We start from the raw sequence: 16,941 nt of genomic DNA on the forward strand, positions 1-16,941 counted from the left end.
ACAGCCTCTGAAATCACAAAACCCACTATGGATCACATATGACCATCTTGTGTGTCTAGATCTGACCAGGGAATGATGGGACCTCATATACCATTCCAAACAAGCATGTCATTACTGAATCAACAAGCCACTGTATTTTCACCTCCCATATAGATTTTGGATTGCACTGGAGCACATCTGAACAAAACAAGAAAGGGGCCACTACTCTTAATGCACAAGTACAAAATCAAAGACTTCCTTTTTCTGACTGCAAAGAGACCATGCCAACCATTGAACACAACATTAATAGTGCCCCAGATATGGGTTGAAAGTGAACTGGATGATATTTACAATCGCTGTGCCAGAGAAGGCCTTGAAATAGCATATGTACTAAGGATGTGAAAGGTTAACCAGTGGGGGCTGGAGCAGCTTCTTGCTTGCTGTGAGCAGGGGGCTACACCTGCCCTGCGGGGCCTGCTACAGACGGGGGCTGATCTAGGTGTCCAGAAATGCTCCTGCCCCCACTGCAGCTGCGCTCGGATATTTTGAGTGCTCCAGCCCAGATGGCTTGGAGTACTCTTCCTTAATTAAGAACATAAGAAGGGCCATATTGGGTCAGATCAAAGGTCCATCCAGCCCACTATCCTGTCTGCCACAGTGGCCAATGCCAGATGTCCCAGAGGGAGTGAATTGAACAGGTAATGATCAATTGATCTCTCTCCTGCCATCCATCTCCATCCTCTGACAGAGGCTAGGGACACCATTCCTTACCCGTACTGGCTAATAGCCATTTATGGACTTTACCTCCATGAATTTATCTAGTTCTCTTTTAAACTCTGTTATAGTCTTCGCCTTCACAACCTCCTCAGGCAAGGAGTTCCACAGATTGACTATGCACTGTGTGAAGAAGAACTTCCTTTTATTTGTTTTAAACCTGCTGCCTACTAGTTTCATTTGGTGGCCCCTAGTTCTTATATTATGGGAACAAGTAAATAATTTTCCTTATTCACTTTCTCCATACCACTCATGATTCTATATACCTCTATCATATCCCTCGTTGGTCTCCTCTTTTCCAAGCTGAGAAGTCCCAGTCTCTTTAATCTCTCCTCATATGGGACCTGTTCCAAACCCCTAATCATTTTAGTTGCCCATCTCTGAACCTTTTCTAATGCCAATTTACCTTTTCTGAGATGGAGACCACATCTGTACGCAGTATTCCAGATGTGGGTGTACCATATATTTATATAAGGGCAATAAGATATTCTCTGTCTGATTCTGTCCCTTTTTTAATGATTCCTAACATCCTGTTTGCTTTTTTGACTGCTGCTGCACACGGAGTGGACATCTTCAGAGAACTATCCACAATGACTCCCAAGATCTGTTTCCTGATTAGTTGTAGCTAAATTAGTCCCCTCCATATTATATGTATAGTTGGGGTTATTTTTTTCCAATGTGCATTACTTTACATTTATCCACATTAAATTTCGTTTGCCATTTTGTTGCCCAGTCACTTAGTTTGGTGAGATCTTTTTGAAGTTCTTCACAGTCTGCTTTGGTCTTAACTACCTTGAGCAGTTTAGTATCGTCTGCAAACTTTGCCACCTCACTGTTTACCCCTTTTTCCAGATCATTTATGAATATGTTGAATAGGATTGGCCCTAGGACTGACCCTTGGGGAACACCACTAGTTACCCCTCTCCATTCTGAAAATTTACCATTTATTCCTACCCTTTGTTTCCTGTCTTTTAACCAGTTCTCAGTCCATGAAAGGATCTTCCCTCTTATCCCATGACAACTTAATTTACGTAAGAGCCTTTGGTGAGGGACCTTGTCAAAGGCTTTCTGGAAATCTAAGTCCACTATATCTACTGGATCCCCCTTGTCCACACCTTCATTAACCCCTTGATCCCTAATAGATTAGTAAGGCATGATTTCCCTTTACAGAAACCATGTTGACTTTTGCCCAGCTGGTTTACTGGTTAAACTTCATGTTTATCCAAAACCCAGAAAGGATGGGTGAAATTCACAAATGGGTAAAAAAGGTTGTTTTAAAAATATAAACTTAGGAGAAATGGGGAGAAATTCTCCAGTATGGATAAATGAACATGCAGGTGCATAGCTAGTTCTCGTTGTATTCAGAATACTATGCTGGGCTTTTTATTTTGTTTTTGACGCCTGAATTCAGGACTCTTAGTCTGTAGCTCTGCAAAACCAAAATGCATTTGAAATACTAGTTTGTTTCACAGGGGAATAAAGCTGCAGGTAGACTGTAAAGGCCCCTTACTCTGTGCCTTAAAGCTCAATTGCTCTGCTTGCAGTAAGTATTTGAGAAGGTTTGAGTAGCCTGGGGATAATTCTATGCAAATCCACTGGCCCATATGCCACCTTTCAGATTGGAGGTGAGGGAAAATATGAAGCTGCAGCTGACCACATCTGCTACTCCCTGATGGCTTGTAGTAGAAGACAAGCAGTGGACATAAACCAGCTTGTCCTAAAAATTCAGTTTCTCTTTTGGTATTTTCATTAGACAGAGTATGCAGTCCAGGCAGTTATGTGCTCACTATTGTCGTTTCAGCCACAAGAAATAGACATCATAATGTATTTTGATTTTTGTAACTGATTCTCGCAGGCAGGAAAACTTACCTACCAAAGTAGCCATTCTTTATATCATATGCTGATGTTACTTGGTTTTCAGGAGTCAGTGTTCACAGTACAAATATAATTTCTTTCTTCCAATAGAGGAAAATATATTTGAAGATAAAAACAGCATTAGAAAATAGAGCTTACCAACAGTTATCATAGGGCAGTATCTTATTGTTTTCCCTCTATTTTGAATGCAAAATTGCTGTGGTAACCAGCTTTAGTCATATTGGAAATAAAAATGAAGCTGTTGAAATGTGTAAATATATTAAATGTAAGACTAACTCAGTGTTTTGCTTCACTGCAGTGAGTTCCCCAATGGATGAGGTGCTGGCTTCCTTGAAGCGTGGTAGTTTTCATCTAAGAAAGGTTGAACAGAGAAATCTCCCTCCTTTCCCTGATGAAGATGACAGCAATAATATCTTGGCACAGATAAGAAAAGGGGTGAAACTGAAGAAAGTACAGAAGGATGTTCTGAGAGAGTCTTTTACAATTCTGCCTGACACTGACCCCTTAACACGGAGCATCCATGAAGCACTGCGGAGGATTAAGGAGGCATCACCTGAATCAGAAGATGAAGAGGAGAGTTTGCCTTGCACAGACTGGGAAAGTTAACCTGTAAAGTTCCTACATTTTAAATTTGATGCTTTTTAGGAATACCTGCTAAGCTTGGGTTAGAAAGTCTAGTAGACTTTAAATTGTGCCTAAATCATTCTAAAATTGGTTAAAACGTGCACATGCACAAGCTGAGAATCATGCACGTTTAACTGGGAGTTAATTAAGCTTATAATAAGGGAAACTTTTTTCTGGGCTGTTGCTTTTGTGAACATTTTTTGCTGAACCAGTGATAAAAATTATCCTCACAGAAAACTTACATTTCAGTAAATTGAAGAGACTGCACCTTGTAAGATTGAAAAGGGATTTCAGAAATAACAACAAAATCACTCGTGAATATATCCCAGTATTTTCTAATATGTAAAAATCCGGTGTTTCCTGCTTGAGGCTAAATAATTACAAGTAAAAAAAAATTAGATCTGACTACTAAGCATATGAAGTTGTTGGTTACCCTGGGTGGCTGGCTTTTTGATAGATTCCTAAACCATAAACCAGTATAATTTAGACTTTTACTGTTAATAAAATATTCCACAAATTTACAGGTATTGTAGTTAGATACAATACAAATACTGACTTAAGATGGCTAGTTTCCGTAAATTCAGATCAGAACATGCAGAAATAGCCAAAGGACCTAAGTTTTCAACATTAAGATGGTGTGGTAACCTAAAGACATGGATTCTTTTGTGTTGCTCCTATGAACTGGACTGAGTGTGTTGTATTTTTGCAGCAGATATGCTGATGGGAGATGGTCATATTTAAATATAAAGAAAAGGTTAAAATAAACATACTTGTAAGTAAATTGGTAAATCCAAATCAAAGAGAAGGGTACACGGGTCTCTAAAGAAATTATTTCAAAAACTTGTTTAAAATGGACACTCAGAAGATTTATAATTGGTTAAAGGAAATAAATAATACATATTACATTCAACCCACATATTGTGGTAGCAAAAATACCCAATCTGTGTATTAAATATTAAGCAGTAATGCATTACTATGTATTGAGAACTTTTCAGACACTGCCACAGCTGGGAAACAACATTTAGTACAAGTACCACAGCTATTATAAAGCAAAACAACCTATAGTATTTTACTGTGATTACAAGTTTATTAAATTAAAGCCATTAAATAAATTGTACTGTCAATTTAATATCCTATTCTAAATTTTAGAAAAACAGTCAGTTACCTTCTTCCCTTCTCATTGGTAGAGTTTGCACGAGACAGAGACACGTACTAATTGATCACATTTGTTTGTTTTTACTGTATTTCTCCTGATCTAGCTTTATTGATAAAAAGTGTGAAACCATTTTAACCCAGAGGTGCAGATATACTTGCATGCTGGTGGAATGCCTAGTCAAAAGCTGGTATCATCTGAAGGGCTATCTTGCTCTCACTACAGTTGTTAGTCACTCAATCTGGCACCTGCCTTAAAACTATCATTCAGTTCACGATTGCAGGTTTCGGTTCCTCAAGATTTCCCATGACCATTAATAAAAAAGGTGTGAGGTTGAATTACTTTTTTTAGTGTGTTTATTCTTCTGTTTCTCACCTAGACATTTCACCAAACATATTTTATGATTGGGCTTTATATAGTAGTTTTGTAAGCCTAATTGTGTCTTTTGAAATCCCCCCCCCCCCATTTTTTTCCCTCTTGGGACGAATACCCTTTGATAAACAGGTTAATGTAAACTGCTTCCCTCAAAATCTTTTTTTTTTTTTTTTAATTTGAGGTATTGATAGGGTACCAGTTGTCATCTTTTGTAGGCCAATGTTATCTGAACCTTAAATACTCTCACAATGAGACTGTATTTTATGATCTTTTTCCCTTGTTAAGGACACAGTCCTGACATAGATTTTTTTAACTTCTATTGAAAGTAGTAAGTTGAAGATGCAGAATAGTTTGGAATTTAGACTCCAGATTTACACACCATTTGGTATTTTGCATTTTACTCCCCACGACACTGACCATAAAAATAATTGAGGGATATAATTGTATAACATTTTTTGGATAGATTTGTAATGGCTGGTGTTTAGAGTAGGGATGTTAGATTAACTAATTAATGGATAAGCATCACCATAACTGTTAACAGTTAACTGATTAACTGGGATTTTACATCCCTAGTTTAAAAAAAATTATAAAAGCTATGCTATGCTGAGGAATTGTATAAAACAATCTTATTGCAAGAGCAATAGACAGAAAGATGTTTAAGCCATTCTATTGAATTACTGTTTTCACAGACATGACCCTACTTTATGAATGTATAAATTAACAGAATTAATTGCACAGTACTTTAAATAATGGTCTACTGCAGAAATTTCAGAGCATGTTTTCCAGTACAAGAAAATTAGTTTAATGCCAAGACCTGTAAAAGAATGACATTATTGATTAAAATTACATTTCTGGGGCAAAATGCATTACAGAAAGGTATTTTATACTGTTAATGGGCATACATTGTATACTTACAGATATTATCAAACCATTATCTTCACTTAAATCTGCATAAACTAAATCTTACACATTAATTCCTCAAGCTTGAAGGCTAAATCAGATAGTTTGTTTGAGATACAGAAAGTATCTTTAAATTAATCCAGTTCATGGTTTTTAAAAAAGGAACTAAAAGGGAGAAAAATGAGTAAATGACTACAAGTTTAAGGGATCTCCCTTTATATCTGTGGTCTGAGGGCAATACAATTTAAAAAACTTGACCATGACTAAGAAAATTTGGTAAATTGGAATAAAATCTAAGCTGACTCAGTAGAAAGATGTCCCTTTAGTTGATTTTGAATGCGTCTCCTCCTTAGAAGAATAATGGCAAAACTGTGAATACTTGTTTCCTGGAAAATTGATAATTTAGTTTTTTTTGGGGGGAGGGGGGAAGGGAAGTATAGTGGATGTGTATCAATGGGTTTTTTTTATTTGTTTAATTTTGATGGGAAACTAACATTTATACAAGTTTTTAAAGAAGGCATGCAAATTGTAAAACTGAAACTTGAAAGTGGAATTTATAGTAGTTTTAAAATATAGTATTCACCTAAAGACTAATTCATTTTGAGGGGAGTTGAAATTTCCATTTCTCATTTATTAATTTTTTGTCTTCCAATAAGACTTAGTCACAAACTTTCTTTAAAAAAAATTTCCCTTCTTGCACTTTCTGAAGCACTTATATATACTTCCTTGCATGAAGTGTAATCCTCTGTTAATTTTATGGTTATGCCATAATGAAAGGCAAAAGTGGCATCCATTCACTATTTTAAGCATTTTAGCAACTCTTGTATACTTTAAGAACTTACTTTAGAAGTTCTATAGATGAAATTGTAATGTGAAAAATAGTTATAAATACATAGAATTAAACAACACATGAAAAATTAAATCTGGTCTGTCATAGTGGTTCTACTTGGTATGAGAATTAGCTTTCAAAATTAAAATTGTTTTATTGCTTCATAATATTTTTCCATTGACGTCTTCCCTAAATTTCTAAATCTCACAAGACAATACTTGAGTCAGTTTCATGCATTTGAATCGTAGTGATGCAGAAGATGCAGTGGCACTCAGAAAATTGTTGATGCTCAGAAAATAGCCAGCTGGGCATTTCATTTTATGATTGAACAGTCTCTGTTAAAGAAAAACTTAAAAACCAACTAATTCTAGCAGCGCCTTAAAGACTAACAAAACATGTATAATGAGCTTTCATGGGCACAATACACTTCCTCAGATGAGTGGAGTTATTAAAGGTCCAGTTCCAAAATAAATAAGCGATGGGGGGAGGGGGAAAGGAAGAGGAGGGGGGAAAGGGGGCGGGGAGTCCATTAGAGTGTTCATGTTACATGAAACAGAAGTTTGTAATGACTTCAGCCAAATACTGTAATAAAATAAGGCCCCAGATTCTCAACAGAGACCAAGGAATGCAGTCAACTCAGGGAAAGGGTAACTTTTTTTTCCTGGCCTACTGTCATCTTGTGCCAGTGCAATCTCCCTATTGTTACTCTAACTTGTGTTGGCTGCTAACAACACCTACAGGGCACAGTGAAGGCTGGCCTGGCTATACCCCACACACCGGTTGTTGGGATTGGTAGGAGCCACTATGATGGCTCTAAAACACAGGGATTAGGTCAGGGTTTAAAAATGCTGCTTAATGTATTTAAATGGAGAGGATTTGCACAGTTGAGATTTAAATTGTTTTTCAGTTATTCTTTGTTTGCTTTTTTTTTTTTAACATAGGTGATAGCAGCCAGTGAAGTAAGGAAAAACACAACAAAAAGTACCCCACAGTAGGAGATCAATCTTCCTCTTCATTTCAGAAAATTCAAATCCAGCGATTTTCACCATCAACTGCATAGTAGAAAAAGGTTTCTTTTGGCAAATGATTATGTGGAAAAAACATAACATTGATTTTGTTTTTCAGTTATTTTTTTATTCATTCCACAAGTGCAAGGTTGGACAAAAAGCTAAGTTGCTTAGATATACATTTAATAACTGTAATGAGAAATGGCTCTTCAGGATGTTTTTCCAATTCTTTAAGCACTTTTTACATTTGTGTTAGTGGCCAGTTAAGTGATGGAACATTTCAAGTGGGAAGAATGCTGCAGTGATAAAGTTACTGGGGGATATAGTTAGAACATCAGGACAGCTATGAAACCTACTCTTCAGTGCACTGAAAATATCATCTGCTTGAAAGAAATTTAATGGTTGTACCACAATGGCTAAAATTGCAATAGAGATACAACTAAGTTCTCTTTAGTAGTTCTTCTCACTGCGAAGAAATGTGTACTTGTATGAAAAATAACACATGACTGTGCAGTCTAAGGACCATAACAGAATACATGTATTTAAGGATGTATGTGTTTACAACATAGTACACTTAACATGGCATATTATAGCACCTTTTTAGAAGGTCATATATAATCTTAAATCCTACATTTTACAAGATTTTCCATGTTTTTTAAACAGTAGTATTTAGGTGAGATGAACTGAAGTAATCATTATACCATACATACAAATTTGTGATAAGAAGCAATATTTTGTAATTTAATAATACTTAAAATTGTTTTGTTAGCTTGAACTGTTCTTGTTTGTTTACTGTGAGCAATCTTTTCTTTCTTATTTAAAGATTCTTTAAAGAGATTGCAGGACTTAAACACATTAACACTAGTTACAAAAGTTATGCTTCTCTGTTAGTAGTTAGTATTTCCTTTAGTGGCTATAAAAAATTATACATCAAAGCTGTTCATCTGAAAACTACACTTGTTGGCTGTATGTGGTTCTAAAGGAGGAGGGTACAGTCTTCAGTACAGGAAGAACTTAAAGAAATAATCTTAAATTGCATGACTAATAGCTGCAGGCAGCTAGTTTTATAATGCCAGCGTACTTAAAGGTACATCTTACACAGGTTTAAGTAATCTTGTATCATGTTCAAAGCTCTTTATAATGTATATTATTTGACACTCCAGTTATATGAAAGTCTCGACCAGTGTTTGTTTTATTAAATATATACTGAGACCCACTTTAACCCTTTTCCTTTATAAAATTTTTATTACTCATTTTAAGAAGGATTTATTTTCATTTAGAAGCAGATTAATGAATTGCAACTGTTGTGTAATGGAGCACATAGTCTCAACTTTTATAACAGTTCTTTTAAAATAGTTGAGAGCAAGAATACCTGTCTTGGCAATAGGTGTTATTACCAGAATGAACCTCAGATCTTGGAAACTGTTCTGCAATTATTGTCTGAAATAATAAAGATCTCTCATGTTTTGAAAGATAATTTGCCACTCTGTACTTGACACTAATAGGCATTCTTCTTGAGCTTTTTGCCTTTAGTGATTCATTTTCAAAATGAATGTTTATAAGCAACATTTTTCAGCGATACCACCAGTTCTGTACCTGGTATCTGCTTTCAGGGCATCATTTTATGTGGACATAGCATCAGTTCTATGACATATCTATCATTAACTTGTCAAGGACCTAACAGTTCAAGTTTATTCCCAAATTACGTCTATGTTTTTACATTTATCATTTCAAAATTTACTATGTGTAATCATTTAGCATAGATAATAAATGTAAGTAGTTTGTGTGCCTTTGGTGTATGTACGGGCATCAGTACAAATGGGGTCCAGTGTATGAATTTTTAGCTATAGTATAAAACACATATTTGCAAGTTAGGATATTATATGAGTGTTAGACCAACAACAAAGTGACATCAAATATGTCCAGTTTTTCTTGCTTTAAGAAACAAAAGTGTACAGGGTGCATATAACACTGGCAAAACTTGAGTTGAGAGAAACTGTACTTTGAAAACAGGAATAATGTTCCTGCCCCTTGCACTAAACTTATCCACAAATTTATCTTTATATAGGGATCTGTTTAAATAGCTCTGCATTGTGCTGTACTATAGTTCTCAGATTTATCTACATATTTGTCAACTTTGCCTTGAAAACTTGTTCATGATTAAAAATAAACCTGTCCTTGCTACATTTATACTTAGTTAAAATATTCGATACCTGACTGACTTTGTATGCATTATTTATTCATAGGAATATCATATTTTATGTACATACACCCAAAAGAGAGCTGCTATGCTGAGCATAACAGTTTATATCAAATTCAAACTCCAACTTTAAAGTAGTCACTGGATGTCACCTTTTCAAACAATTCTCCAATTTAAGATATAAAAATTATTCACGTAGTAATTTATAACTCCATGCATAAAAACACTTCCAAGGCTTTTCTATGCGGATTTATACTGGTATTGCAATAGAAGTTATATGGGGAAAGTCCAATTACTTTCACAAGAGTTACAGAAATTTTATCAATCCTTGCTACTTTGGCACATCTGTAATTGACAGCAGGTTTATTGAACAACTCTACTTGAGAGACCATGACAAACATCACTATGGAGATGGCATTTATACTTACATGTATGCAAGAGGGGAAAAAAAGTTTGCACATAAAATGACCACTAGAAATTGTCAGTATTTGCTCTTCATGGTTGCAGTTCATCAACAGTGCATGCTATATGCCAGGAAAACTTGCTTGTTTATTCAATAGAACGGTTAGGGAAAAGTCCACTGAAGTAATTGGAATTTCCCAATCTGAAATACATATAAATTCAGGAAACATGAGTACATACCGTAATTTTGGGGACTGAAAATTTATCAGAGAGAAAAAGGAATTAAAATGGTTTATTTCTAGTAGAGCAACAATAAATGAAAGATAAACAGCAATATTGTTTTTTTTATCAGGAATGGGATTAACATTTATTTGAATTTCTGTATCTTCCTCACAGTGGTCCCAAAATCCATTAAAATGACTAATGTTCTTTACTTTCTTATGTTTGCATATTTTGTTTGATTTACTTTTTAGAATAGATGAAAGTTTTGTTTTTCTCTAATGCTATTTTTTAATATTTCTTAAGTTTAGCAGCTTGTATTCTACAACAGATATCTGTAAAATAAGTTAACTTAATCTGATACTGTGTTCAATGGCTGCGTCAGGGATTTTGGATTCAATAGACTTCATCAAATTCTTTGTACAGAATCACTTTCACTTTCAGCATTATATTCTGTTAAATCAAACTATGAGCAGTTCATTATTGAAATGTGTAACCAGTTGAGATGAGGAAGCAGAAACTCTCATTAGTTAATGTTATCTTTTATTCCTTTTGTTGCACTGAATTCAAAGACTGAAATTGTAAATTAAGGTTACTTGCAGTTTAAACAGACGTTTTCATTGTAATGCTTATATACTTACTTTCTTGTGTTATTTCTGGTAATGATCCCATAAGCATGAAGCAAGATATTATGCATAATGTTAGCAAATCAATATGTTACAGACAAGAAGGCTCATTGCTAAGAGAGAAGCAGTAAGAGCTGTAAGCACCTTACTGAGAAAGCATGTTGCATTTATTGAATGCTATTGGAATATATAGGACAACAGGTTTATTCTAAAAAGTGCTCTTTTGTACAGTGAAGCACATTGACCTGCACTGCTATCTAATGCTGTGTAAAATTCAGCAGTGGCTATTTTAATCATATAACTATACTATAATTTAAATTTTTCCTACAAAATTAATTTTATTTGTTGCCTAAAACATCATGTATTAAATGTTACAATTTTTAGGAAGGGGCTGAGTATGCCAATGTATTTTGGGGTGAGTGTTGTTATGTTATATATTATTCTTTGCACTGCCCATTCAATGATGACTTTGTCCAAAATTTCTGGCTTTGACAATGGTGAATCTACATCTTGGAATTCAAAGAACTTTATTGTAATTTACACCTCCTAAGACCTGCCCTTGGGCCTCATGATATTACCGATCTGGTCTTCCTTCCATTCCTCCATGTAAATGCTCAGATGTTCCATTTTTAAACATAATATGACAAATTAGTGGCTTTATTTGACCTATAATTATGTGAATGAGGAAACACTGTCTGTATTGGATAGCCACTGGCTTGATCTTAGCTATCTGCTAAAAGAGAAACCTTGACTGGGAACATATGGCTCATTGTCTCAGTAGGTAAGGTGCCCAAATATACAAAGCACAATACCAAAATTTGTTTTTAAATAAGTCGTCTTGATTTTTATCCAAGTTCTGCTTGATAATTCAGTTTCCACAGCAATTTAATTCACTGCTGGAACGGCTTGATTTTCAAGTCTTCACAACCCTTGAAAGATACTTTTCACTTTCATGAACTGGGGCGAGATGTGAATAGGGACAGCCTCACTGTGACCACTCCAACATGTTTTTATGGTTGCTGCCTACTTCACAAGTTATCTTACATACTTGTAAGTGCTGAGCCATGAAGTTGGTGAAATGCAGAACACTACAGGGATGCATGAATAAAGGGTTAATGAAAGTGACACTTTCTAGCCTGGTTAAGTGAGAAATAATCAAATGGAAAAACTGATTCACAATCCACTAGCTTTGTGCAATATTACAAATAGAATCAAACACTAGCACATCGTGCTTGGCTTTAAGACAGTCTTTAAAAAACAATTATTTAAATGGATATTTTAAATACACATTGTATTATAAAACTGTTCCTGCAAATTTACAATACCTAAAAATGCTCAGTGTTCTAAAGTATTAAGCAACAAGTGTAAAAATTAAGTGAGCATTTCCAGCAATATCAAGGGTATGTCTACACTGCATTCCTCTTTCAAGAGAGGAATGCAAATGCAGCTAAGTGAAATTGCAAATGAAGCATGAATTTACTAATCTCATGCTTCATTTGCATAATGGCATCCAGGTGCTTTTTCGAAATACCCTATTTCGAAAAAAATGTCATCTAGACCAGTTTATTTAAGAAAAGATCCTCCTTTTGAAATAATCCTTACTCCTTAAAAAAATTAGGTTTAAGGGTTATTTCGAAAGAAGGCTTTTTTTCAAAATAACACCATCTAGATAGCTTTTTTTCAAAATAGGGTATTTTGAAAAAGTGCCCAGATGCCATTATGCAAACGAAGCGTGAGATTTGTAAATTTGCACTTCATTTGCAATTTCACTCAGCTGTATTTGCATTTCTCTCTTGAAAGTGGAATGCAGTGTAGACATTCCCCAGAAAACTTAAAAAAAATACTGGTTTGACTGTTTGCTTTTTGCTCTTTCTTTAGTGTAGCTTTTCTGTAATTATTATTTATGTAGTTCATGTTTTTACTATCATGACTTCATAGTTAAACCTGTACACAGACTGAAATCACCTTTTTCCTTGTACATTCAATGTAACAACATACTCACAGTTTTGGTGCTTAAAAATGATTCTTTAATAAAGGATATTTATTTGAACACAATTTTATCCACGGTTTGTCTCTTCCACTTTTTAAATCAAATCAACACAGTTTGGTTCCTCAGATAACATTTACTCTTATTTACCATTAGCCTTCCTTTTCTATCACATTCATCTCTGATAATGGTAAAGTTTAGCTGAGATGCTAAATTCCTGAGTGCTTGTATTATCACTCCACCATTGCATCAGTGGATACTTATTAATGGTAAACTGAAAAATTCTGCATTTATATTTTTTCATGCCTTTATGGAACCAGGGAGCATCTACATCTTGCAGTGAAACCAGAACAAGCTTCCAGCTGCAATTACTTGGTTTAAAAAGACCTGGAATTAGAATTAAGATAGACACAATTTGTGATTTCTATACAGGTTGCCTTTGCTTACTGCACAATATAATCTTCCCAAACCAGCCAAGATGCTATATTATGCATATTGACTCCTTCCAAATTAGTAGACTGACTACTTCTCTCTCGTGTCTTTGTCATTCTCTTAATTGTTACAAAAAATAATTCTGCATTAAGAGTTATACAGATTGCAAGGTCAAGCACTCAAATGTTGGGAAATTCTAAAAATTTAGAATACCTATGTAACATTAATTTAACCTTTTTGTGCATGTTATGACAATCTGATCATTTCGTCCACAGCATCTACTAATGTAATGCTTACATTAAATTGAAGTTTGTGGTTTTGGCATGATTTAAAATTTTTCTGACAATGCATGTGAGCGCTTAGGTATCTTATAGACTAGTGGAAAGTCAGGCAGCCTAAATATAGCACTGTATGTACAAAATACTCTTATGTTTGCTTTGAAAAGATTCACCCATTTGTTTTCTGGTGGGGGAAGGAAGGATTTTTTTTTTTAGCTTGGAACCAGAAATAGATTATATTGATAACATTTTCAAAGAGAAAAGGAAGTTACTTACCTTGTGCAGTAACAATGGTTCTTTGAAACGTGTGTTCCCTATGATTGCTCCACTGTAGGTGTATATGCACCTCTAACTGGAGATTTTTGGTAGCAGTGCTCATTGAGCCCATGCATTTGCTCTCATAAGAATGGCCATACTGGGTCAGACCAAAGGTCCATCTAGCCTAGTATTCTGTCTTCCAACAGAGGCCAATGCTAGGTGCCCCCAGGGGCAATGAACAACAGATAATCATTAAGATCCCTTCCCTGTCACCCATTCCCAGTTTCTGACAAACAGAGGCTAAGATCACCATTTCCATCCATCCTGGTTAATAGGTCCATTAATGGACTTATCTTCCATTAATGTATCTAGTTCTTTTAGAACCCGGTTAAAGTTCTGGCCTTCAAACATCCTCTGGTGAGGAGTTCTACAGGTTGTGCACTGCATGAAGTACTTCCTTTTATTTTAAACCTGCCACCTATTCATTTCATTTGGTGGTCCCCTAGCCCTTACGTTATGGAAACAAGTAAATAGCTTTACCTTCTTCACTTTCTCCACATAGTCACGGTTTTATAGACATCCATTGTGTCCTCCCTTAGACTAGGACTCTTCAACTTAGAAAAGAGACTTTTTAATCTCTCTTCATACCGCAGTCATTCTAAACCCCTAATCATTTTTGTCTTTTTCTGAACTTTTCCCAATGCTAAGATATCTGTATGCAGTATTCAAGATGTGGGCATGCCATGGATTTATAGTGAGGCAATACGATATTTTCTATCCCTTTTTTGATTCCTAACATTGTTTGCTTTTTTTGACTTCTGCTGCACAGTGATTGGATGTTTTCAGAGAAATATCCACAATGACTCCAAGACTTCTCTCTCTTGAGTTGTAATAATTTACTCCCCATCAATTTGTACGTATAATTGGAATTCTGTTTTCCAATATAACATTACTTTGCATTTATCAACATTAAAATTCATTTGCCATTTTGTTGCCTATTTCCTAGTTTTGTGAGATGATATTGAAGCTCTTCACTGTCTTAACTATCTTGAGCAGTTTAGTATCATCTGCAAATTGTGCCACCTCACTGTTTAGCCCTTTTTCCAGACCACCTATGTTGAATTGGACTGGTGCAAATACAGACCCCTTCAGGCCACCACTAATTACCGCTCCATTCTGAAAACTGACCATTTATCCCTATCCTTTGTTTCCGGTCTTTTAACCAGTTGTCATGGGATAAGAGGGGAGGTCCCATCATGGACTGACAACTCTCTTAAGAGCCTTTGGTGAGGGATCTTGCCAAAAGGTCTCTGGAAATCTGAGTACAAATATAGCCACTGGATCCCCCTTGTTGAGGCCCTGAAAGAATTCCAGTAGACTAGTTGACTTTTTTTTTCCAATAAATTATGCTCATCTGTGTGTCTGAAAGCTCTATTCTTTACTATAATTTCAACTAATTTGCCCAGTACCTGGATCTAGAGGTAATTGCCAGGATCACCTCTGGAGCCCTTTTTAAAGATTAGCATCACATTAGCTAGCTTCCAGTCATTTGGTACTGAAAATGTTTTAAAAGATAGGTTACAAACCACAGTTCAAAAATTCATTTAATTTCTTAGTAATGGCCTTATCGTCCTTGAGCATCTCAGTCGTCCATTGGCCCCACTGGTTGTCTGCAGGCTTCCTGCTTATGATGTACTTAAATAGTTTTGTTATTCCTTTTTTAATTCTTTGCTAGCTGTTCTTCAAATTCCTTTTTGGCCTTCCTTCTTATATTTTTACACTTCATCAGACAGAATGTATGCTCCTTTCTATTTTCCTCACTAGGATTTAACTTCCACTTTTAAAAAGATGTCTTTATCTGTCACTGCTGCTTTTACTTGGTTAAGCCAAGCCACAGTGGCAGTTTTTTGGTTCCCTTACTGTATTTTTTTTTAAATATGGGGTATACATTTAAGTTGGGCCTTTATGATTGTGTCTTTGAAAAGTTCCCATGCAGCTTGCAGGGATTTTACTTTTGGCACGGTACCTTTTAATTTCTGTTCAACTAAATTCCTCATTTTTATGTAGTTCCCCTTTCTGAAATAAAATGCCGCTGCTGTGATGTTTTTCCCACCACAGGATGTTAAATTTTATTATAATATGGTCACTATTTCCAAGCAGCCTAGCTATATTCACTTTTTGGAGTAGAGTCTGCTACTATATAGAATACTATGGTTAAAGATGGCATTGGGGGCTGAATGTTTGGTGATAACCATGTTATGTGAGTATGTGGGCAGAGGCCCAATTTACTGCTCTACAGATTGAGATAAGAATGTCTGTAAGGAATGTGACCCGAGGTAGAAACTGACCTCATGGAGTGTATGTGGACTCTGGCTGGAAGCACAATTTGTCCTTGATAACAGTGATTTACACAACCAGAGACCCATTTAGATAGACTTTGTGACAACATGGAGATGATTCTGCATATGCTGTGTGTTTGTCTCAAAGTGGTTTTGGGGAAAAACCAATGAGATGGATCTGTTAATTCACATGGAAAATGAAGAGACAGTAGAGACAAACTTGAGATATGGCCTTAGAGTTGCTTTCTTTAAAAAGGTTCAGAATGGTGAGTGTGCCACCAGGGTAGTATTTCACCTGTGTGCCTACTTGAGATGGCAGCATTAGAAATTAACCATCTCTTGTACCTCTATCTTCATGGACATATGTGCTAGACAGCAAGTTGCCATAGACTCAAAAGCCCTGAGAACTAGGTTAAGATCCTAGGCTGAAGTGGGTGGTGTCACCCATGGGAAGAGATTACCGGTATCCTTAAGGTAGCTACGCATCAGCAAACACTGAATTTACCTGCTGGTTGAAGGATGTTTTCACTGCAAGATGTACCTTAATGGAGTTAAGTAAGAGTTTTGATATCTTCAGGTTTTAAAGTATAATATAAAATCCAAGAGAGGGAAGATGAGGTTGGGTCTATGTTTAGAATAACAACTTGGAATGATTTCCAATTTATAGGAAAGTATGTAGCATAG

At 35.6% G+C, this 16,941-nt stretch overlaps 2 protein-coding genes across 4 annotated transcripts in view; one reads left to right on the top strand and one right to left on the bottom strand.

The window, feature by feature from the left end:
- The window catches only part of JMY (junction mediating and regulatory protein, p53 cofactor), a 146,544-nt gene extending 133,526 nt beyond the window's left edge, over window positions 1-13,018 (top strand). The window contains exons 10-11 of the mRNA XM_006119180.2: window positions 2,927-3,237; window positions 7,451-13,018. Of these exons, the coding sequence (XP_006119242.2) occupies window positions 2,927-3,234 (308 nt within the window). The 3' untranslated portion in view covers window positions 3,235-3,237; window positions 7,451-13,018. The remainder of the gene's footprint in view (window positions 1-2,926; window positions 3,238-7,450) is intronic.
- Window positions 10,183-16,941, bottom strand: part of HOMER1 (homer scaffold protein 1) — a 169,081-nt gene continuing 162,322 nt past the window's right edge. For 2 of the 3 annotated variants that reach the window (XR_012904870.1, XR_012904871.1), the window contains exon 13: window positions 10,183-10,320. The gene's annotated coding sequence lies outside the window, so the exon portion shown is untranslated. The remainder of the gene's footprint in view (window positions 10,321-16,941) is intronic. The other variant, XR_012904872.1, reaches the window with a different exon arrangement.

This window comes from Pelodiscus sinensis, chromosome 6 (genome assembly GCF_049634645.1).
Source record: "Pelodiscus sinensis isolate JC-2024 chromosome 6, ASM4963464v1, whole genome shotgun sequence".
Lineage (NCBI taxonomy): Eukaryota > Metazoa > Chordata > Testudines > Trionychidae > Pelodiscus > Pelodiscus sinensis.